The 22,415-nt window shown below is 62.9% G+C and overlaps 1 protein-coding gene across 3 annotated transcripts; it reads left to right on the top strand.

Annotated features, from left to right (window-relative positions):
* The first annotated feature begins 2,819 nt into the window (after positions 1 to 2,819).
* Micall2 (MICAL like 2) lies at positions 2,820 to 22,197 on the top strand. Of its 3 annotated transcripts, none has more exons than XM_013364970.4 (17): positions 2,820 to 3,145; positions 9,539 to 9,587; positions 11,112 to 11,253; positions 12,141 to 12,328; positions 13,108 to 13,223; positions 13,841 to 14,635; positions 16,089 to 16,351; positions 17,253 to 17,346; positions 18,083 to 18,243; positions 18,536 to 18,691; positions 19,155 to 19,219; positions 19,325 to 19,448; positions 19,609 to 19,699; positions 19,789 to 19,862; positions 20,454 to 20,568; positions 21,496 to 21,551; positions 21,773 to 22,197. In XM_013364970.4, the coding sequence occupies exons 1-17, from the start codon at positions 3,003 to 3,005 to the stop codon at positions 21,847 to 21,849; spliced, it is 2,709 nt and encodes a 902-aa protein (XP_013220424.2). In that variant the 5' UTR covers positions 2,820 to 3,002; the 3' UTR covers positions 21,850 to 22,197. The 3 variants fall into 3 exon arrangements, with proteins under 3 accessions (XP_013220424.2, XP_040133519.2, XP_077879692.1); XM_078023566.1 differs by lacking the exon at positions 2,820 to 3,145 and adding an exon at positions 6,811 to 7,132; XM_040277585.2 differs by lacking the exon at positions 19,155 to 19,219 and having other exon boundaries at positions 18,570 to 18,691.
* The last annotated feature ends 218 nt before the right edge of the window (positions 22,198 to 22,415 follow it).

Raw genomic sequence — 22,415 nt, 5'->3', positions numbered from 1 at the left:
TGGCCTGGTGGGCACATGGCACCCCCTGGGGTCCTGGCTCTGGACTAAGTGAGGCGGGTGGCTGACAGGGCACTTTCATGTGCTGGAATGAGCCTGGGAAAGGGTGGGGTCTGCAGAGCACTGAGACCAGGCCAAAGGAGTGGTGGGGCCAGGGAGGGCCAAGCAGGGAGAGGACACCTGAGGAGGCACCTCCAATGAGGCTGGGTGAGAGGTGAGGCTCAGCCTCCCCCAGTGTATTCTTGTTTAGTTGGCCAGGGATAAGCGGATGGTGGTGCCTGTTGTGCACTGTACAGCTCCAGGGGCAGCAGAACGAGGCCTCCAGAGTGCTCAGGGTGTGACTGGCCTCTGTGCTCCTCCCTCCCACGCCTGCAGTCCTCCAACTGCTTCCCCAACCTGGCCACAGACCTGCCACTGCACCACGCACCTGCCTGCTCCTCCTCCAGCCCTTAAGTCACAGGCTGGAGAAAGAGCAGGTCACCCAGCCTGGTGGCCACATTTTGCAAAAACTGCCACATGCAGGTGCTGGAAAGCCTGCGGGGCATGTGACACTCAACAGAGGACTTTGGACTTGCTGCCACAGGCCATGGGCGGGTGACCTTATTTCATCTTTATGTCAAACACTTCAGTGAGTGTCACAAGCACACCAACTGGACTTGTCCTCCTCCTCTTAGCTTGGCGTGTTTTCTGAATCTTCTACAACAGATAAGGATTGCTTTGCTCAGGAGACAATTCTTATAACTTCTCCCAGCGCTGCCCCTGTCTCTTGCTGTCTCTGTGTCTATGTCGCCTTGTTCTCTCTGGCATGGGGTCTTCCAGCTGCAGGCTGGAAGCAACAACTTTCTTGAGGCTTTGGTGTCTGCAGCCCACACCCCAACGCCTGTCTTGCTCACATAGCTGATACCTGTTTCTCATCCCCAGGCTCAAGTGTGAGCACATGATCTGCATTCATTGAGTGCTTATTGTATGCCTGGTTCTGATATCCCTTGGGAGGAGGGCCTCTGATCTTTGCAGACAGACAAAGAGACCCAGCAGGGAGGTGGCATAGAGCATAGGACACGGTGGGAATGCAGAACTCAGATCAGCCTTGGGGGTGCACAAGGCCACATGAGGACCTGGGACCAAGGAGGAGCACAGTGGTACCTGAAAGCCTTCAAGGGCTGGGGTCTTGGAGGAGTGCAGAGCCCAGCACAGTAATGGCAGAGGCTCAGAGTCAGAGTGGAGCACCCAAGGTGTGGCCAGGGTGGGGCCCTGATAAGCAGGTCTGGCAGGACCAAGTGAGGCCTGAGGCCTGATAAAGTATGGACTTTATTCAGAGGGCCACCAGGTAGGAAAGAGGCTGCTAGAAAGAGTGCTTGGGCTGCTGGGCCCCAGGGAGCTGGCCCAGTCGAGGGGCAGGATGTGGTGGTCTTCACTGTAGGGATGGCAGTACTGGGCAAGGGCCAGGGGAACCAGTTTGGGAGTGTCCTGGCTCCTGGCTTGGGGACTGTAGAAAGATATGCTGTGTGAGGTGCTGGTAGGGACATCTTTGGTGGCCCCAGGAAACTGCCACTAACACTGCCTCCCAACACAGTCATCAGAGGAAGCCCTGGAGGCTGAGTATGGTGGGGACCTGTGAGACAGTTTTCCAGAGAGCGCTGGCCACCACCTTCTCGGCCCTTCACCCAACCCACGCCCTATCTGCACACACTTCGTGGTTGCTCCTTCCTTACCAGCTTTTCCGGTTCTCCTGACCACAGCCCTCAGGGTCGAGAAAACCCAGTTCCAGGAACAGCCCTGGGTGGCACAGTGTTGCCCTTGTCTCCTCCTGGGAAATCCCTGGTGGGTCAACAACTTTGGAGGGCAAGGGTCAGGATGATTATCTGGGGTGACAGTGGGGGACCCTTGTTCTGCACCTGCTTGCATGCCCCTGGGACAGGGAACTCACATCCACGTGGGCTTCACACAGCTGGGCAGGAGGCGGTCCCCACCTAGATGCCTGCTCAGAGCCCTTGTATGGCTTGGGGTTGGAAACCTGTTTCTGCTCTTTCCAGTGGACCCAGAGAAATTGCCCTGGCTTCCTGCCAGGGGTCAGTGTCAGTTTCAGGAAAACACCTTCCTGCCTCAGGCTTGAACAAGCCCTGGGGCAGCCAAGCGGGTGGGTCATCTCGCATTTCTTGGGTTAGTCCGGTTCACAGGGTCTGAAGAACGTGGAGAGCAGCAGGTGGGGTAAGCCCTAAGCCCAAGAGGCGCTTTCCTTAATTACTGGTGTCAAAGAGGCTCAAAATGGGAAACGGGCATCTCTAGCCCTAGAGACAGGAGAGGTGGGCCCTGGGGATGTCCCCACCCCTCCAGTCTGTCTTCTGACCCCTCGCCTGGCATCTCGGCGGGCATGCACGGGGAGTGGAGAAACCAGGCGGGAAGTACTTCGAACACCCTGGAACAAGGCGTCTCCTGCTCCCCAGGAAGCTGGGTCGGCTCCAGCCTCAGTTTCTCCATTGGCCCACTGTCCTTCCTTCTGGAGGGTGGCAGAGGGACGGTGGGAAGTGGGGCCTTGAAAGGAAAACTCGAAGCCTCTGCAGGGAGCCGCCGCGGGATCCTAAACCTGGAGCTGCCCCTCCCTTCCCCCTCCGGCGTCCAGGGTTAGGGCCGGCGGGGCGGGGCCTCAGTGGGCGTGGTCTGGCTAGGGGCGGAGTGGGAGGCCCGGCCGGAGCCAGTACGGGAGTGGGGGTTGACCCAAACGGGGTGTGGCTTCCCGGGACGGGACCGACAGGAGGCGTGGCCTGCCGGGGGCGAGGCCTATCGGGGCGGGCCCTCGGGGTACTTGGCCCTTGGGGGCGGGGCCTCCGGGGGCGGGACTGGCAGCGGCGCGCGGGCTCAGGGTCCGGCAGCGGCGGCGGCGGTGGCCACGGCTCCTTATCCCTGCGGCTGCTTGCGTGCGGGCCAGCCGGTCCGCGCGTCCATCGGTGTGTTTCTGCCGGGGGGCCGAGCGGGCCAAGCCCGCGTGGGGAGCACCCGCCAGCCGCATGGCCGCCATCAAAGCGCTGCAGCAGTGGTGCCGGCAGCAGTGCGAGGGGTACCCCGACGTGAACATCACCAACATGACCACGTCGTTCCGCGACGGCCTGGCCTTCTGCGCCATCCTGCACCGCCACAGACCTGACCTCATGTGAGTGAGGCTTGCCCTGGGCTGGGGCAAGGGGGGCGGGAAGTCAGAAATCAAGGGCATGCCCCGGAGATGGGCCCCCTGGGACTGGGAAGGGCAGGCATCCACAGCACAGCCCACCCCGGCCCAGGCTGCACCCAGCGGCCTCAGTGCGCCGTCCATCAAGGGCAGCTGGGCCACGGCCAGGACAGCCGCCGGCTTAGTCAGTGGTGACTCAGGGCAGTGTCCTGGGCCCCATTAGCCACCCCCCCTCCCTGGGAAAGACCCAGCAGAGCTACCCCTTTGGGCCCTCTGGGACTGGATACTCCCCTGGGGTCTGCAACAAGTCCCTGGCCCTTCCAGGCATCTAGTACAGGTGCTGCCCCTGTCCCCAGCCTGCTCAGGCTCCTGGGAATACAGTCCAGCATCACTGCCCAAAGGGCAATCAGAGCAGAAAGCCCTGAGACCCCACATCCTGTTGGCAGCCTCTGCACCCTGGGGTGATGGGGACACGAGGAGGAGACTGGGTCCCTGTTCCTGGGAACTACAGGAGGTGGGCAGGCCCTCTTCCCCAGGAGGGTCTTGGCATGGGTGGCTGGGAGTCTGGCCCTACCTTGCTGCTGGATCTTGGCCCTCGCTGAATCTGTTCCATCAGTTATTCACTCAGCAAATGCTCTTTGGCTGAGTGGCCAGGACCAGGGCTGGGGTGCGGGTGTGTTTGCCAGGGAGGTCTTGGGGGCTGGCTGAGGCCAGAGGCAGCACCTTCTGGACCTGGCCTCAGGCTCCCTGCTGTGCACAGGGGAAACTGAGGTGGAGGGAGGCGGGCCCTTGCCAGGTCACACAGCACACAGGCTGAGCCAGGGCTGGCACCCTGCTCTTCCCCTGTACCAAGCTTTGCTCTCCCCAGGAAGCTGGGAGTCTTGAGCAAGAGGCTGTGGCTCCTGCCCAAGGTTGTGATGTACTTTTGTGGAGCTTCCCAGGGGATCTCTGTGGGGCACGTTGAAGCCTCTGCTCCCTGCCCAGGCATGAGCCTCAGTTGCCCTTGGACGTGGAGATGTTTCCATGGTGTGGAGAGCCTGAGGCTGAGCTTTGATGGACAGTGGGCCAGGGGCATGGTGGCTGGGAGAGGGACCTGGAGTGGGGAGGCTGCAGGCTGAGCCCCACTGGGTCCAGGGTAAAGCTGGCTGGTGACTCACCCAGGCAGCCCAGATGGGCTAGGGGGCAAGTCCTGAAGCCTTCAAGTGGAGGGAAGATGGGCTACCGTTTGCTGGCCCTGCAGCCTTGGATGGGTGTCACTGGGTATCTGGGGCTTTTCTGACCCTGGAGAGCTTCTGCTCCCAGCTCTCTGGGGTCAGAGGCTAGATGTGCTTGTGCCCCTGGCCCAGCACACACTGCCCACATGGAACAGAGGTGTACACGTGAGTATGCACACGCATGTGCACAAGCAGACACCACGTACCTATTCACTTAACTGATGGCTGCTGAGCACCTGTGGTGTACCCAGCATTGTATAAAGTCCCCAAATACAGTGAGCCCTGCCATCCTAGTCCCAGAGTCGAGCAGTGAGCAGACCAATGACTCAAGGCTCAAAGTGACTTCAGAGAGTGGAGGCCACCACAGGCAGAGGAGGCTGGGTGCAGTGACTTATGGGAGGGAATCACCTTGTGCACTGCTGGCTTGCTTGCTGTCTGTCCCCACTGGTCTGTCACTTGCAGCGGTGGGGGTATCTCTTATTTACCGCGGTAGCCCCTATGCTTGGTGCCCTGTGAGGTGGATGTCTGGCCATAGCTGGAGCCTCACGGGCGAGAGCGCGCACCCCGGGTGCTGTGGATGTAGTGGGGTCCCAGCAGCTATCTGTGGGCAGGAGCAGGAGCTGGAGGAGAGGAAGAGCCAAAGAGACAGATAAGGCATGGTGGGGCTACGAGCCCAGGGGTGCTGGAGCCAGCGGGCCTGGCCTGGCCTTGAGGTTGGGCTTCTGGGCCCTGGACTGAGGAAGTGCGCTCCTCAGTTTGTGGCTCTTTGTTACACAGATGTGGGTTACAACAGGGTTGGTGGCTATTGGCTAATGGGACACCAGAGGGGGGAGCACATGCCTGTCCCTGTCTCCTGCCTTGCCTGGCCTTGCCTCTGGGCCAGAGGTGCCTGGGGCGAAGCACAGTGAAACCCTAAGCTGATCTTTCTGTCCCCAGTAGCTATCAGGAAAGGAGGCAACTTGTGAAGGACAGGTTCTTGGGGGAGCCCTGAAGTCAGAGTTCGGGTGAGACCTTGGTCTGGTGGGACCCAGCCCCCAGGACTCCTGTCTTCTTCTCCTTACATGAAGACCCTCTGGTAGCAGGAAGGTGGACATCCTGTCTTCATATCCCTAGCTTTGCCACCAGGAAGGCCTTCCTTTTGTCTGACCTCAGTCCTTCCTGTTGCATGCTGAGCATGTTTCCTCTGGCCCTCAGGGGAGAACAGCTGTGAGAGAGCAAGTATAGGGCACTGAGCCAGCCCAGGTGGGGCACCCGGCTCCTGGTTATGCCCGGCAGGTTGGGGGAGTTCACCTGAACTGTATCCCTGCTCCTCCCACTTGCGGATCCGGAAACAGGCAAGTGGGCGGCTCCCTGCCCAGTCAGCTGCCCCATGTGCCCCAGAGCTGTAGAGTGTCTGCAGGCAGCTCTCTAGGGTGCGTGCAGACAGGGTCTGTTTCTACCATGAGCCACAGCTGCCAGCTGCCAGGTGACTCCAGAGCCACCCAGAGCAAACAGCCCCACCCTCCCCTTTCCCTTCTGGGCCTGACCAGGAACCACCCTTGGGCTCTGAGGCAGGCGGGAGCTGGGTGGAAGGAGTGGGCAGCCCCCCGCACCTGCCCAGGGGCCCTTTCGGTGGTCAGGAAACCCTACAGCCCTCCTCTGGGGATCAAGGTCGCAGGGTCCATTTTCAGAACTTGGGGGGCCCTGAGGTTGTGCAGATACCCCCTCCCCAGCCTCAGTCATGTGGCAGGGTGACCTGAGCATTCTCCAGGCCTCTCCAGCTCTGGGGGCCAGTGGCTGAGGCCAGAAGCAGCGGGTGACTGACCAAACCTTGCAGAGCCCTGGGGTGGTGGCACCCTGTCTGGCAGGACTCCCCCAGGGTCCCCAAGGCTCCAACTCGCCTGTGGCAGGGTCCCCAGGGCTCTCACTCACATGGAGGCCCTGCCTGGAAGCTTGAGAGGCTGCCCTCTCTCCCTCCCGGGCCCCGGGAGTGGGGGTGGCTATGGTGGCTGGGTGACCTCCTCCCCCTCCCACACAGGCCCTGTGGTCACAGGAAGCTGCCTGGGGACAGAGGCCTTCTGTTCCAGGCCTGAGGGCCTGCTGCCCAAGCTCCTGCTGCTGCCTTCCTGCCCGGGCTCTTCAGAATGGCTCCCGCCCCTGGGGGCAGCCCTGGCCAGCGCTGGCCCTGAAGCCCAGCCCCGCTGCCGCCCAGTGCTGTTTGTCTCAGTGTCTCTCTGGGTTTTTGTCCCTGGATCCCGCTCTGCTTTGGAGGTGGGGGCCTCTCCGTCTGTCTGTCTGTCTGTCTTCCTCTGCCCCCATCCTGGTAGGATTAACTCCAGATGTGCTGGAGGTTCCTGGAAGACACACGGCCAGGATCTTTCCCTCCCTGTCCACCCTGCATGGCTGCATTTGTCCTGGGAAACATGGGACCCGCCATCTGGGAGCAGGAAAGGGGGTTGACATTCCCAAAAGCCCCCCCGCCCCTCCCCGGGTGCCTGGGCGGGAGCATCGCCTTCCCTGGCTGAAGTTAACACTCTGTGGGGCCTTGGTGGCCTGCGGGAGGCAGGGTTGTGCCTTGGTCTGGCCAGGCTGGGCACACACTGGGCATAGTTGGCAGACACGCGTGACTGGCCACTGTAGGCCCCACGGTCTCATCTGTCCTGCCGGTGTTCAAAGAACCAACGATGGCCGTGGAACCCCTACTCTGCAGACACAAGTGGACTCCTTCATCAGCAAGCATGAATAGAGCACCAACTGTATACCTGGCCCTGGGGTCCAGGTACCAGAAAAACCTGACTTTAAATGATGAGGGTTGATGCGACCACCTTTGTCAAGACGCTGTCCCCAAGCGAGGTCGTGTTTGGATGTCCCCGGGGTTTGCACGCCCACATAACTTTTTGGGAGGAAACAGTTCAGCTCGTGACGTCAGGTGTCCTCCGCATGGGTCCTGGCCATGTGGACTTCCTGGAGGGATGGGTGGGGTTCCCACTCTGGGGGTTTCCGCCAGTGCATGGCCTCTCAGTTCAGCCCCTTAGGGACTAAGGTGACGCCACCTGCCCTTGCGCTGAGAGGGTGAGCTCAGGCCTCAGTGAGACACAGGCAGGAAGCAGCCTGGACGTGGTCCCGAGGGTCAGCAGTTCACGTGTGCCCGACCTGTGCCTTGTGCCCTGCTCAGAGTGCCAGTCCCATCGCAGGGACCCTGGGGTGCCTGACCTGCCTGGAGCTGTGGACGCTCACTCTGGGTCGGGGAGACAAGATGGCCCTGCAGGAGGGAGCCTGGGCCCTGGTAGATGAAGCCACATGCAGAAGGCTGGCGACCTCCTGCTTTGTTTGGAGACTAAACAAATAGTTCTCCCGCCTGCCCCACAGTGAGTGGCCTCTGCTGGACTCCAGCCTGCCCTTTGCAGTGACCTGGGATCTGGAGAAGACTTGACTTCCAAGGGAATGTGAGGTGGGGGAGGGGGGGACCGGGCTTCTATCCCCAGATGCTGAGGAGAAGTAGGCAGGGTGGACCTGGGGGCTGGGCCTCCACCCACATGCTCCTGGACACGCTTGGGGCCCACTGGGTGGGGATGGACCCCGTGGACAGTGCCCAGGCAGACTGGACAGAGGCCACCCAGCCTTGCAGGTGCTGAAACCCACCCTGCTGCTGTCATCTGTCCAGCCGTCTCCTCACCGGAAGCCCCTGTGCTTGCTCGTGGGTGGTCTGGACATCTGGGACGCATCACCTGGGGGGTGGTCCTTGCCACCAGGGTTGGAGGCCCCCCCAACGCTGGGCAGATTGATGGCTGGCTGGGACCCTGTGGTGTGGGTGGCCCGCGGCCTGCCTGGCCGGCTTGCTCATCTGAACAATGGGCACAGCCTGGCTCTCTGAGGGTTAGCAGGGCCTGACCTCTGCTGCCGACTGGGCTGGGAGACAGGCTGTCCCAGCCAGGTGGCCCCGGGTGACCAGCGCCTCCTCTCCTCCACCTGACCTGCCAGCCTTGCTGTTACGCGGCTCTGGTCTTCTTGGGGCCAGGGGAACTGAGGGCCCCAGCGAGGAGGCCTTGCAGGTCAGGTGTGGGGCCTGAGCCTCTCTCATGTGCCAGGAGGCTTCTGGAACAATCCAGCTCCTGACAGTGGTCACTGACAGCCACTGGACGGGTCACAGTTTAACCTGGCTCAGAGCGTCCCCCAGGCGTGGGGTGGGCCGTGGTGTGTGGTCCTGGGCACGTTGGGGAGGGCATGTGCAGTCCTGGAATTGGCCAGAGGTGTGCCGTGTCCAGGCTGGCCAGGGCCTTGCCTCCAGGAGGCAGGAAGGGCTCTGATGGCCTCATTCCTGAGGGTCTGTCCTCCCTGGAGGAGTTGGAGCACCTGGTGGGCACTTGGTCACGCCACTCCATCCTGGAAGAGGGAGCACCTAGACTCTGGAGCCGTGGCCTGGTCCACCTCCCACCTCCTGCTATGTGATCTGAGCATGTCCTGCAGCCTCTCTGTGCCCAGTTTCCTCATCTGTGAGATGCAGACATGCCCAGGGTCCACTCTGTAGGACAGGCAGGGGTGGGGAGAGCAGGTGTTGGTGGAGAACAGAACGGCACCCCTCTCGTGAAAACAGGAGCAAATGATGGGACTGACGGGTGGGCACTGTGGCGGCCTGGCCTCCTGACTTTCCATCCCTCTCTTGTCTCGGTCCCTTGCCCTGGGACCTCTCATGTCCACCCCATCTTTCTGTCCTTGAGAACATTGTCCTCTCTGGACCACCATGTCACCATGTCAAACTTGGTATTGGAAGCAACCTTATTCTGAGCTGTGTTTTTGGCTGGGCTGCCCTGGGCTGGTGGCTTTGCCTCTCTGGTCCTGTCTTCTGCCACCTCTGATTGGGGCAGGATTGGTGTCAAAGGGCTCAGCCTCCCCAGGGACTGGAGGTGAAGGCCGAGCTGTAAGGACCACCCTGGGCGGTCTGTGCCCAGGTGAGGGGCGGCAGCAGTATCGTAGGTGCTGGGTCGCTTCACTGGCCAAAGCAGGCCGGTAGCCCAGCTTGGGGCCCCCTGCAGCCCCAAGTTCTCTCCGCTCTGGAGCCTGTCTGTTCCTGCCCTCTCCTGGCCTTGGCTTCTGCATCTGGGGAGGCCCCGCTGGCCCCTGCCCTCCGCACTCTGAGCTGCTTTGGATACGAGTTTTTTTTTTTTTTTTCTTTTCAATCTTCCAGAAACTTCAGTGCCCTCCGGAAGGAGAACATATATGAGAACAACAAACTGGTGAGTCCCCCACCTTGTCCTGCCCTCCCAGCCTAGCCTCTTCCCCTGGCTGCACGGGTCCCCTGAGGGCCCGACACAGCTGTCCAGCTCAGTGGCCAGCCCTCCGCTGGGTGACCCGGCATTCCAGGAGTGGCCTCTGATCCTGGAGCCCAACCCCTCTGGTCCTCTCTCTTCCTCAGTAGGGTGGTCAGGGGGCAGGGAGTGGCCAGGGAGCATCCTTCCCTGAAGGGGACCTGGTCCAGCCACCCAAGATGGAGAGGGGTCCCAGGAGGCTGTGGGAGGGCCAGGCCTGGCAGTCCTGGGTAGGCCTCGTGGAGGTCAGCAGGAAGGACATCCCAAGGCCAGGGACCACAGGGGCAAAGGCCCTGAGCCGGAGGGCACCTGGCTGGGCGGGTGGGCTGGGCAGGGTATGGGGAGGACCTGGGCCTCCACTCTCAGCCTAATGGGACCTCGGGAGACGAGCTGGGAGCTGCTCCTGTGGGCTGCTGAGGAGGGGCAGGGATGGCCCATGGTGGTGGCCGCAGATGGGACTGGATCCTGGCCTGTTTGGAGGAGGGGTCAGAGGAGACGGGAGCCTCGGGTTGGAGGGCAGCGGGACGCCCTCACTGGGCAGCAGGTCTGCGAGGGGCAGGCGCCCTGTTTGGGTTTTGCACAGGGGTCGTGTAGGCAGTAGCAGATGGAGCCTGCCACACAGGGCGGCCGGGGACAGGGTCTGGGGCCTGTGGGTGGATCATCAGGGCAGACAGAGCCCTCCTGGCTGGGATACCCCTAGGGCCCTGGCCTGGACTAAGTGAGGCCTGTGAGCCCAGAGAAGCTTTTGTGTGGCCACCTTTGGTGGATGGGTGCTGGCCCTGGGGGTGGGAGCCACCTGCGGCCATGGCTGGGGGATTTGATTTCCAAGTGAGCCCAGGAGTCGGGGGGTGGCGGGCAGCGAGTGCTTGGGGACAGCCTCTGGGGGGTTGTCTGCTGGAGGGAGGCAGTGGACACTGCGGAGCTGGCCAGGGAGGCACTGAAGCTAAGATCGCCATGTTCAGCATGCTGCAGGTGCTCTACAATGCACATTTCCTGGCCCTCCCCAGCCCAGTGTCTTGTGTCCCATCTTAGCCTCAAATGTCTCCTCCCCATGGTTCAGGCTGCTAGGACACAGGCTGCTCTTGTGTCCCTTGTTGGCCCTGGAGGCCCCGGATGGGTGTTGGCCGTGCCCACAGAGAGGCTCCTCTCTGACTGGACAGGGTCTGGCGTCACAGGGCTGGGGGCCACAAGGCGCTCAGGGGAGGCTCCGGGAAGATGTGAGGTCCCCCAGCAGAGCCACCAAGTCTGGTTCCCCTGAGCAGCTTCAGGAAGCTGGAATCCTGGTCCCTTACCCAGGTGGGCGGGCAGAGCCCCCGGTCTCCCGGGCGGGCAGGGCTTCCTGGGCTCCAAGCCTGTGTCCTGCCTTGCTTGGGCCTTGGCTCCTGGGTGGACTGGGGCCAAGGACAGGGGCTCTCTTGGCCTGCTTCCTGCTGACCCCTGCCCACCTTCTAGGCCTTCCGTGTGGCTGAGGAGCAGCTGGGTATCCCAGCCTTGCTGGACGCTGAGGACATGGTGGCCCTGAAAGTGCCTGACCGGCTGAGCATCCTGACCTACGTGTCCCAGTACTACAACTATTTCCACGGCCGCTCCCCCAGTGAGTCCCTGCCCCCTGGCCTGGGCCTGGCCGCAGGAAGGAGACCAAGGCCTGGTCGGGCCTGGGCTCTCCCCGGGTTTCCTTGGGACGCCCTTCTTGGGGCCACCAGATCCATTTATGCTGTAGCCATGTGGCTCTCCCCCTCTTGGGGCCCTGCCCAGCCCCACAGTGTCCTGACATCCCACACTGTCCCACATTGGGTGGGGGGCTGGGTTATGGCCCTGACGCAGGGAGGAGGCCTTTCTGGGGGTCATATCATGTGTGGGGCCCCCGAGGCTGTGATTTCCTCTAAAGAGACTGTGGGCTTGTCCCAGTGGAGCGCCCTGGGTCCCCCAGTCCCCAACTGCTGTGCTGGGGGTGGCGTGGCTCCTGCTCACCCCTGTTCCCAGTGTATCCTCCACCCCGGGCCACCCTGCCCATTCAGACCCCTGTGCTTCCATGCCCATGGCCCATCAGACCCCCCAGTGTCGTCCCGACTCCGGGGCCTGGGGAGGCTGGGCTGTCCCAGACAGGGTGACAGGCCGGGCCTCTCCCCGGCCCTTCACATGTGGCGCTGCTCCGTCCTTCGCCCCCACATTCCTCCTCTAGGCTCCAGAAATCCCCGGAATTGCGCTGGGCCCAGGGCCAGCCCTGCCTGGTGGAGAAAAGAAAAGTCCCTTTTGCCTGACCCCAAATCGGGCTCTCAGTGGGGACGGGGTGTGGGCCAGGCTGTCCTGGGAAGAATGTGCCCCAGGCCACCCCACCCAGCAAGGGCCCCGGGAGGTCCACCCCACTCCTCCCTGGCACCCAGCCCTGTGCTGGACACCAGAGCCTCTGGGGGGACCCAGGACCTTTCAGAGCGAGGGTGGCAGCTGCTGGGAACCCCTGACCCGTGTGTCTCGTGTCAGTTGGGGGCATGGCTGGTGTGAAGAGGCCCTCGTCAGACTCTGAAGAGGAACCTTCTGGGAAGGCCCCATGCCAGCCGGCCAAGCTGCCCGCGCATGCCCCAGCTCGGGGGCCACCACTCTCTCCAGCTAGGACAAACCCCGTGGTCCAGAGGAAGGATGGGGGCTCCGAGGCCTCGTCCCCGAAGACTGTAAGCACCCAACCAGGCCTCCCTCTGGTTTCCCGCCAGCACTTGTGGGGCTGTGTGTGGCCCAAAACCACAAGGCCCATGGGGGGCGGCTCCCCGGGGTCCAGAGCATGGACAGCTGCTGCTGTATGTGTGGCACCTCCTGGGGCTGGCTTCCTGTCCCCCGCCGCCCCCCTCCACTCCTTTAAGTCTGCACAGCTGAGATGATCACCCCCATTATACAGACAGGTAAACTGAGGCCCAGGGAGGCCATGCAGGTGGAGCAGAGTCCAAATCCAGACCTTTCTGGGCTCACGCAGGCTTCTCCCTTCCCTGTGGGGATGGGCAGGGCCCCAGCTGGCCCTTCATTCCCAGGCCAGCTGGGCTGTGAGAGTGGGCTCCACTTCCCAAAGGTGGAGCCGAGGGATGGGCTTGGGCGCCCCCTGCTGTCCCTGGGTGATCCCTCGGGCTCTGAAGAGCTGGAGCCTCACATACTGGAAATGGGCTTGGACCCCTGTGCCCCAGCTGGGGAAAGGAGGTCTGTCCCCTGGCCCCTGTCCCTTCCCCAGGACCACTGAAGCCAGGCGTCCGCTGCCTCCCGGGGCTGGGCTGGAGGCCCTGAACTTGGATCCTTGACTGGCCCCTTGCTTGCAGCTCTTCAGGGGCTTCCCTTTCCGCTCTGAAAATGGCATCTCCAGATGCCAGGGGCAGCTGGCGCGGGGACGGGAGGGTAAACGTGCCCTGGCTGAGTCGGGAGCCTAGAGAGATCCGGCCCAGGCTCAGCAGCTCCTGCACCTTCCCAGGGCCCCGCGGTGGCAGGAAGCTCGGTCAGCAGCACCTGTGGGGTCTGCGGCAAGCACGTGCACCTGGTGCAGCGGCACCTGGCTGACGGGCGGCTGTACCACCGGAGCTGCTTCAGGTAGGCCCTGCCCCGTGCCCAGGTGGGCACCGCCCTGCTCCCACTCCTCCCTGGCTCCTGTCCCTCCCACCCGGCCACATCCTCCTCCTCAGTCTCACCAGTGCCTGGTGGCCAGAGGCGCCCAACTGCTCCCGGGCACCCAGGGTCTGATGTAGTCCCCCAGTGTCCCCTGGGAGATACCCTTTGACTGCCCTTACAGACAAGCTGACCCCATCTCCCTAGACCCTCGCAGACCTTCACACTGGGGCTTTCTGCCATGTGGCCGCTGACAGCGCCCTCTGCGGCCACCCTGTGGCTCTCAGGCTAGGGACTCCCAGCAGGCAAGCCCCAGGGGCCTCCATCTGCGAGACTGGGGATGGGTCAGCCCCCAAAGTGGGGCATAGGGTGGCTTGTGCGTGTGCTGACAGGAACACTCTCTGGGGCTCCCACACGCCCCCAGGGAGATTCTCAGTGGAGCCTATGACTCATGGTGGTTATGGACATGAGAAGAGGGTTTGTTGAATGACTCAGTGACCTCATGTGTAGACATGTGGAGTACGTCCGTGTGTGCTCTTGGGAAAGCATGAACAGTGAGCAGCTGAAGGAGTGACCAGAGCCCCTGTGACCTTCTCATGCAGGTGCCAGCAGTGTTCCAACACACTGCACTCGGGGGCCTACCGAGCCACAGGGGAGCCGGGCGTCTTCGTCTGTACCAGCCACCTCCCCAGAGCTGCCTCTGCACAGCCCACACTGCCAGGCCCAACCTCCAGACAGACGGGGGCCGTCCCTGGGCACGCCTGGCCCCCCAGTGCCCCCCAGAAGGCCCAGGAGACAAATGGGCTGAGAGAGGCAGCCCCAAAGGCCAGGCCCGTGGCCCAGGGGCCTGTAATAGGCAATGCGACCGCCAAGGGCTTTGTTCCCGCGGCACGGGACCCTCCAGCCACCTCCTCTCCCATCCATGGGAGGAGCCCAGCGGGGCCCAGGCTGTCCACGAGCCGAGTGACCTCCTCTGTGGACGGCAAAGTCAGCACACGGGTGACCAACAGCTCCCCAGTGGGGTGGTCATCTCCTGCTCAGGGTGCAGTGGCAGCCAGCTCGCGTCCTACTGTGTCCCCAAGTGCCCCGGACCTTCGTCCTGCCACACCGCAAGGCCGGGGGACCCCCCAAGTGGCATTGGCCCAGACCAAGCTGCTTTCGAGCTCAGGGTCCCCAGGCCCGGCGGACCCTCCGGCCTGGACCCCCTCGGCCTCCAGGACCCAGCAGGCCCGAGAGAAGTTCCTCCAGACGCCAGTGTCCCCCAGCAGTGGCCCAGCAAGCAAGGGCCCCGCTGCAGCGGATGCCCCTCCCCGGGACAGCTGCAGAGAGCAGGCCCTGAGCTTCCTCAGGAAGGCCCTCCCGGGGCTGGAGCAGGCTGGCACCCAGGCACCCAGCAGGTAAGTGGAGGAGGGGACCTAGGGCACAGTCACGGCTTGTCCACGGCCACGGAGGCCCCCAGGAGGCCAGAGGGGTTGGAGGGCCGCTGGGGGTCCTGGGCCCTGCCCTTCCTGGCCTTGTGATCACAACAGCTGCATTTCCCCAGCCTCGGTTTTCTCTCCTGGGAAATGGGGAGAGAATTCCAGGAGCGGCTGGGCTTGGTGATGGGCTGTCATTGGCACAGGCTCAGGGTCTTCCATGCGATGACATTGCCACCAGGGTCTGCTGTGGGGCACACACAGGTCAGTTCAGAGGACCCTGCACCTTTGTAGACGAGAGAACAGGTTGGGTCCAGGGTTCCCACTGGCCGGTCTGAACTGGCCGTCTGACTGGCGCATGTGCAATGCCTTCCCCAGGACCCTGAGCAGATGGCAGAATGTGGACGGTCACTGTCAGTGTCTGGAGTTGCTCACTGGGTGGCTTTAATGGCACAAGTGTCCTCTCAGTCCTGGAGGCCAGCAGTCTGGCTTTGGGCTGTCGGCAGGCTGTGGCCCCCGGGAGGGCCCAGGGCAGGAGCCTCCCGTCTTCGGGTGCAGAAGGCTCTCGGTGTGCCTTGGCCTGCGGCCACTTCTCTCCATCCTGCCCGCGTGTCTCCTCTGTCTCTCAAAGGACCCTGCTCCCGCCAGACCATATCGTAATGTGACCACATCCACAAGGCCCTTTGTCCACATAAGGTCCCACTCTGAGCGTCCCTTTGGGACGTGAACTTTGGGAGGCCCTGCTCCACCCAGCACAGTCTCCCAGCGAGTAAGGAGACCCCTCCCAGCTGGTGACATGCTGTGCCTGCTGCCTGTGTGACCCCTTTATGCATTTTTTAGACCTGCTTGGTTGCAGCCCACACTGGTGCCCAGACTCCCAGGGTGGTCACGGGGATGGGAGGAGGGTGGGTCCACCTGCCTTTCCTGGGGACACCCCAGCGGAACAGAGCTCCAGGGTCAGGGAGGTGCCTGTGTCCCCACCCTGGGCTCCGCATGCCAGCAGCCTGGGCTTCCTGCATGTGTCTGCGTCCGAGGCAGGGCACGGTGGCCCCAGCCCATGCAGCCCGTGTGAAGGCCTTGTGCCCCTCTGGGCCACGCAGCTCTGAGGGTGCAGCTGGGCTGGCCCAGGCCAGCCGTGGCTCTGGGCAGGGCCTCCACAGCGCAGTCCCTGGTGCTCCTGGGTCCTGGCCTCCATGTGGGGTGTGTTTGGGAACATTTTTAATCTCAGCCAATGCTGGCTTTAGTGGCAGATCAGCCACCAAGGTATACAAGTGCCAGAAATCGATGCCTGTGGCCCATCCTTTGCCGGGGGGACTGTGCTCTTGGGGATGGACGCTGGGAATTAGCTTTGGGAGAGTCTGTGCAGCTTCTGCCTGGGACACTGAGAGAGGATCCTGGATCCTGCCCTGCCTGATGCCTAATCTTTTACCCACAGGCCCTCCCCAGTCACCACTCCTGCCCGCAATCCCCATCCCCAAACTGACAGGCCACAAGCGATTCCCGCAGCCCAAGCCTCACATTCAGCGGCTCCCCAGGCTCGTAGCCCCCCTTCAAGGACGGAGCTGCCTCCCCCACTGAGTGTGGGCAGCACATCAAGGCCATCGCCCCAGGCTGGCAGAAGGAACTTGACCGTGTCCTCCAGGGTCAGCTGGACAAGTGCTGTCTCTAGGCCGAAGCCGGAGGCCCCGCCTGAAAAGGGTAAGAGCCTTTTTAATGTGGGGTGCGGAGTCAGGGGTGAGGGCTGCTGGACTCCTGCCCTTCTCCCTGGGCTGCGTCCTGTGTTTCTGCTGTCGCACAGCCCGGCCCTTGCTCTTGCTCCTGGACCCTGTGATTCTCTGGTGACACCAGCCTCATAGCTCCCCTGGATCCTTGCTTGCTCCCATGTGGCTGTGACACGTGTCTGCAGGGCCTCACTGTCACCATGTGCCACTCAGTGTCTGCTTCCTCTTGCCGGTGCCCAGCCCAGTCCCTAAGCTTCTGTCCTCAGTCGTGATTCTGGGTGGTGCCCAGTGCCAGCTCTGTCCCTAGTGTGAGGCTCGCACCTGTCATGATGTCCCCCATGAAGATCTGCTGCCCCAGGCCCAGCCCTTCCTGGAGGCTCAGGGGCACGTGCTGCTTCCGGTCTCAGGGCGGTGAGACTCTGGTCCTGGAGCGTTTTCCAGACATGTTCTGGGTGGATCTCGGAGGTTCCTGTGCCACCATCAGGCAGGCTCAGAGCTTTCAGATGGCACTGTGCAAATTGTTTTTCTGGATCTTTCCATCCCTTTGGCTGAGCCCCTCAATAAAGCCACCGTCAGGTCTGAGCCAAGAAAGCCGGTAGACGGACAGCTCAGCTGAGCTGTTCCCTTCCATGGGCACACGAGTGACCAGGGCTCCCCCGACACACCCCTGCCCTGATGGCAGAAGAGGAGGCGAGGCTCGGAGTGGCTCCATCTCTAGATTCTAGCCCAGGCTTCTTCCTGAATGCCGGATGCCTCTGGGGGCCTCGGAGGGTGGGTGGCTGCAGGAAGACAGGAGGGGGAGGCCCTGTGTTCTCAGGACAGGGCAGACCCCTCTTATGAATTGTCTCCTTGGCCCTTAACCCGCTTCGTCTGCCCAGGCCCAGGTGCCAGCCCCCAGGAAAGCCAGGAGGACAGGCCAGAAGAATGGAGGGCCCGCCTGAAGCCTGTGGACAAGAAGACCCCCGCTGGCAGGTGAGGGGCTGGTGGGCGGGGCTCAGCCAGCCTGGACCCGCTCCTGTGTCCGGTGTCTGCAGCATGGGACCAAGTGGGCACAGGGTCTGGGCCAAGGTGCTTGAGGGCACACGCCAGCAGATGCACGCACCACGGCTCCAACAAACACATGTCACTTGTGCCCCTCAGGTGTACGTAACAAAAGCCGACTCACACCAGACAGATGACAGGCACCATTTCACACCACCTGAGTGACAGGGGAATACTCACACCAGCTGAGCTACAGAGACCACTCACACCAGTTGAGTGACAGGGAACAACTCACCAGCTGAGTGACAGGGGTCTGTTCACACCAGCTGACTTACACCCGCTGAGTGGCAGGGGACAACTCATACCATCTTGAGTGTCATAGAATAACTCACACCAGCAGAATGACATGGGGACACATCCCAGATATCAGGCAGCGGGGCAGATGTCCACTCCTGGACATGGCAGCTCACGTGCGCGTGCACACGGGGTCCTGGGCTCGTGTCTGGTCACCCGTGACTACCTGAGCCTGTACTCACGTCTGGGGGGTTCACAGGTGAGTGTGCCCCGAGGGGTCTTGAGCTGGGATGCAGGTGATCACCCAGAACATTCCAGGCGCCCTCTCTCCAGGCTGCCTGCCTCTCTCCTGTCCGCCTGTCCTCTGGGAGGCTCTCCAGGGGCCCAGGCCTGCGCTGATGGGGCGGTGGCTGACCCTGAGCCTTCTGCCCAGGTCTTTGGATCTGAGGGAGCCGCGAACCCCGGCAGAGCTGAGGGCGGGAGAGGCCCTCGGGAAGGTCTCGGGCGACTCCACTGGGGGTGTCTGCATCACCCTGACCCCTGTGCAGCCTGAGGGGACACCAAGACCCGTCAGCCCCAGGTCTGGCACCTCAGGTAATGCCACAGGGACCCAGGGCTCCAGGCGCCTGGGGGGTGGGGTGTCCCCAGCTGGAGGAGGGCAGGCACTGCGCGTGTGGGTTCTGGATGGGGCTCGGGTGCACGGCTCAGGTGTGGGGAGTGCGTGCGGGTCAGTCAGGATGCTGCCCTCTGTGGGTGGACGTGGCCAGCCTGGGCAGCATGCGGGGGTCTTGAAGGGCTGGTCTCTGTGTCGGCCAGAGGGGCCCAGGGTGTTGTGATGTCAGCGCTCCTGGCCTGACACGTGGCTCTGTCCCCTGCCTGTGGGCAGCCCCTCCCCCCTCCCCCACCCTGGTCCATCGCAGGAGACTGGCCATCCCTGCCAATCTCGATGTTTCTGCTGACTGGCTGCAGCCAGAGCCCTCTGGGCAGGAAGCCCCGGCCAGAAACTGGAAGGAGGAGAAGCCCCATCCTGAGGGCAAACCAGGTCAGCCCCAGAGCCGTGCTCCTATTTGGGGTGTAGACCAAGGAGGCTTCCTGGGGAGGACACGCTTCCTGGGGCTTTGGAGGATGTGTAGGAGCTCACTGGGCCGAGGCGGCCTGGAGGACCAAGTCTTTTTTGTGAATAGGGTGGCAGCACTGTCCTGGCAGCCTGAGAGTCTGGGGTGGCCAGGGGTGCTAGAGGGGTGTGTCTGTCACTGCTGATCCAGAAGAAGGTGGGGACATGGCGGGATGGGTTCTGGGTTGGCCTGGGCGAGCTCTTGACCTTTGGGCACCAGCAGGGACTGCCCAGGTACCTGTGGCTGGGGCAGGCAGCTGGGTAGCAAGTGATGCAGGGGACATCCAGGAGGTGGGCCTAGCAGCCCTGGGTCAGACCAGTCCAGGCCACGTCCAGGTCTCCCTGGGCCTGGTGCCCTATGGCCCGGGAGTTCAGCCTGCCCCTTCTCTAGGGAGGCCCTTGGGCCCGGCGGGTGTGCCCACTCAGCCCGGCAAGAAGGTGACCTCCCCCGTCAGGGTGAGTAGACTGTCAGTGGTGGCCCTGGAGCCTGGACCCCACGTCCCCCACTGCACTTGGTCCTTAGCTACACCCAACTGTCCCCCTCCCTCCCTCGGTCCCTAGCTGCACCCTGACTACATCCCCCAAGAGGAGATCCAGAGGCAGGTGCAGGACATCGAGAGGCAGCTGGACACCCTGGAGCTCAGGGGCGTGGAGCTGGAGCAGCGTCTGCGGGCAGCAGAGGGAGGTGAGCGGGCCCTGTCCCTCCTGAGTGCCTGCCTGGCAGCCAGCTCTCCCCCGGGGAATGTCCTTGGCCCTGGGACCTGAACCAGACGGAGACCCCTTGTGCTGGGGGGGTTGGCTGGGAGCCAGCAGTCCCTCCGTGTCCAGCCAGCTTCTGTCCCCAGATGACACGGAGGACAGCCTCATGGTGGACTGGTTCCAGCTCATCCACGAGAAGCAGCTACTGCTGAGGCTGGAGTCGGAGCTGATGTACAAGTGAGTGTCCCGCAGCCCGGGGCCAGGGGCCTGCCCAGAAGGGGCGGTGGGGCAGGTCAGGCCAGGCCTCAGACCTCTGTGTCCGGCAGGTCCAAGGACCAGCGCCTGGAGGAGCAGCAGCTGGACCTCGAGGGTGAACTGCGACGGCTGATGGCCAAGCCCGGTGCGTCCTGTGCCCCTCCTGCCAGGAAGGCCAGCCTGGGGGCCCCAGGGCGCGGGCCAGCAGGGGTGGCAGGCCTCAGCCCCAGGCCGGCAGGAGGGATGCGGGCTCCCCAAGCCATGCTGCTGCCCCCGTGGGAGGCTGGTGGTGTTGCGAAGGGGCCCGAGCGGGCAGGGCTGGCTTTGAGTCCCCAGTCCTTCCCTTCCTGGCCGTGTGTCCTTGGCCACATCGCTTGGCCTCTGCGTCTGGCTTCCATCCTCCCCAAACGCAGCCACATGGCACCCTTCACAGCTGGTGTGGGACAAAGAGAGGGCAGTGGTGAGGCGCGTCCCCCAGCGGCCATGACTACCCTCCCTGTCCTTGCCGTGGTTGCAGCCTGCGCCTGCCTCTGTGTCCCACTGTGGCCAGCACTGTGGGGGAGGCTCAAGGGACAGGGTCCAGCATGCAGACGGGTCAGTCCCTTCTGCCACCTGCTGGCCTGGAACCTGCTTGGGGGCTCACCACCCACCTTCCCTTGAGGAAAGAAGCCCACACCTGGGCAGGTGACACTGTCCCCCAGCAGATGGGGATGCCCCTGACTGGCTGTCCTTGCAGAGGCTCTGAAGTCACCCCAGGACCAGCAGCGGGAGCAGGAGCTGCTGAGCCAGTATGTGAACACGGTGAATGACCGCAGTGACATCGTGGACTTCCTGGACGAGGACCGGCTCCGGTGAGGGCAGGATGTACCCAGGGGAGGGCAGGGCTGAGGGGCTGGGGAGCGTCGCCCTCCGGAGTGCCAGGCCCCTCCCGGCCAGGCTGCCCTCACTGTGCACCTTCTGCCCCCCAAGGAGGAGGGAGGCCTGTGCGCTCAGGCGCGTCCCTTAGGCGCGTCCCTTAGGCGCGTCCCTCACACGGGCACCTCACGCCACACAGGCCTCCCAGGCCACCATCTCAGTTCCCGGCCACAGAGCTCCTTCTTGCCCCAGGTCCCCGGCCTTCAGGGTCAGCGTTGTCCAGAGGAACTTTCTGCTCTGAGGGAAATGTCCCCTTATCAGAACGGTCCCCCATGAGCCCCTGGCCACGTGGTTATTGGTCGCTTGTCCTGTGGCCTGCGCAGTTGGGAGCTGGATCTGAAGTTTTGTTTTTGATGTGAGTTTTCACAGCCGCGAGTCTTCTGGCAACAGCGCTGGGTCGTGTGGCCTCGGGGCTGTCCCCAAGGACCTTTCCTGTCTCATGTCCCAGATGAGGGCCTTGTCCGGTCCACACAGGGTCAGCAGCCAAGGCTGAGCCCATGAGGGGGCCTGAAGGCACTTCCTAGGGCCCCTGCTGTCCCTATGTCAAAGTTGGGGTCAGCCTAGGGCCCCTGCTGTCCCAGGTCACTGATGTGGTCAGCCCAGGGCCCCTCTGCCCTAGATCACTGGTGTGGTCAGCTCAAGTCCCCTGCTGTCCTAGGTCACTATTAAGGGGCTAGGCCTGGAGAGGGCAGGGGTCCACCTGGTGGGGAGAGTGGTATCAAGCTCTGGCCTCTGGGTCTGGAGAAGGCAGATGGCCCCAATCAGGTGGGGCCAGGGCTCTGGTGAGAGGGGACCAGAGACAGTGTGCCTCCCTTGCCCTGTCCAGGGCCTGTCCCCTCATGGCCACCCCATCTGTGTTCCAGGGAGCAAGAGGAAGACCAGATGCTACAGAACATGATCCAGAAGCTGGGTACCTCAGGTCAGCAGTGTGGGCGCAGGGGCGGCTGATGGCTGGGGATCCGTGTGGGGCACTGGCCGGGGCATTTCACGGTGCTCAGTGGGGTGGTCACGCTGAGGATGGGGTGCAGATCTCCTCGGGCCCTGGAGACCCTGGTGGGTGGGAGGGAAGGACTCCCCACAGGGACTCATGTGGGCAGCGGCCAGCATGGAGCACAACCTCACTCTCCTTCCTCTCCTCAGGTCTCCAGAGGAAAAAGTCCAAGTTCCGCTTTCCTAAGATCTGGTCCGCTAAGAGCAAGACTGGTCAACCCGAGTGAGCTGCCCGGCAGGGGCTGCAATTGCCTCCCTGGACCTTGGCCCAGACCGTGCATCTAGGCTGGAGGAGGGACTGGACTGGAGGAGCACTCTGGCCACAGGGCCTGTGCCTCCCTTTCCTCGTGGCTTCCAAAAAGAAACTAGCTGGGCGCTATGGCGCACGCCTGTCATCCCAGAGACATGGGAGGCTGAGGCAGGAGGATCGCGAGTTCAAAACCAGCCTCAGCAAAAAGAGAGGCTCTAAGTAACTCAGTGAGACCCTGTGTCCAAATAAAATACAAAACAGGGCTGGGGATGGGGCTCAGTGGTCGAGTGCCCCTGAGTTTAATCCCTGGTACCAAAAAAAGAAACTGACTGATGTCCCTGATGTCCTCCTCCACATTCCTTAGGTGAGCTGGGGGCCCAGCACCAGGCCCAAGGGCCCTACCTCAGTCCAGCTCTACCCAGAGGGGATGAGCTCTGTGGCCCTGAGTAGCAGCTGACCCTCTCTGGGCCTTGCCTGCGCTCACTGAGAAGGGTGCTCTGCCTCCTGGCTGCATGGAGAGGCTGGACATGAGCTTTGTGTGTG

Source organism: Ictidomys tridecemlineatus, chromosome 10, assembly GCF_052094955.1.
Source record: "Ictidomys tridecemlineatus isolate mIctTri1 chromosome 10, mIctTri1.hap1, whole genome shotgun sequence".
Taxonomy (NCBI): Eukaryota; Metazoa; Chordata; class Mammalia; order Rodentia; family Sciuridae; genus Ictidomys; species Ictidomys tridecemlineatus.
This window is presented reverse-complemented; position numbering and strand designations above follow the sequence as displayed.

Excerpts from the sequence above, each read along its gene's own strand:
- Micall2 (XM_013364970.4), top strand. The coding sequence starts at position 3,003 with ATGGCCGCCATCAAAGCGCTGCAGCAGTGGTGCCGGCAGCAGTGCGAG. Across the intron at positions 11,254-12,140 it reads TTTCCACGGCCGCTCCCCCA|TTGGGGGCATGGCTGGTGTG; the intron begins GTGAGTCCCTGC and ends GTCTCGTGTCAG. Across the intron at positions 17,347-18,082 it reads AAGAAGACCCCCGCTGGCAG|GTCTTTGGATCTGAGGGAGC; the intron begins GTGAGGGGCTGG and ends CCTTCTGCCCAG.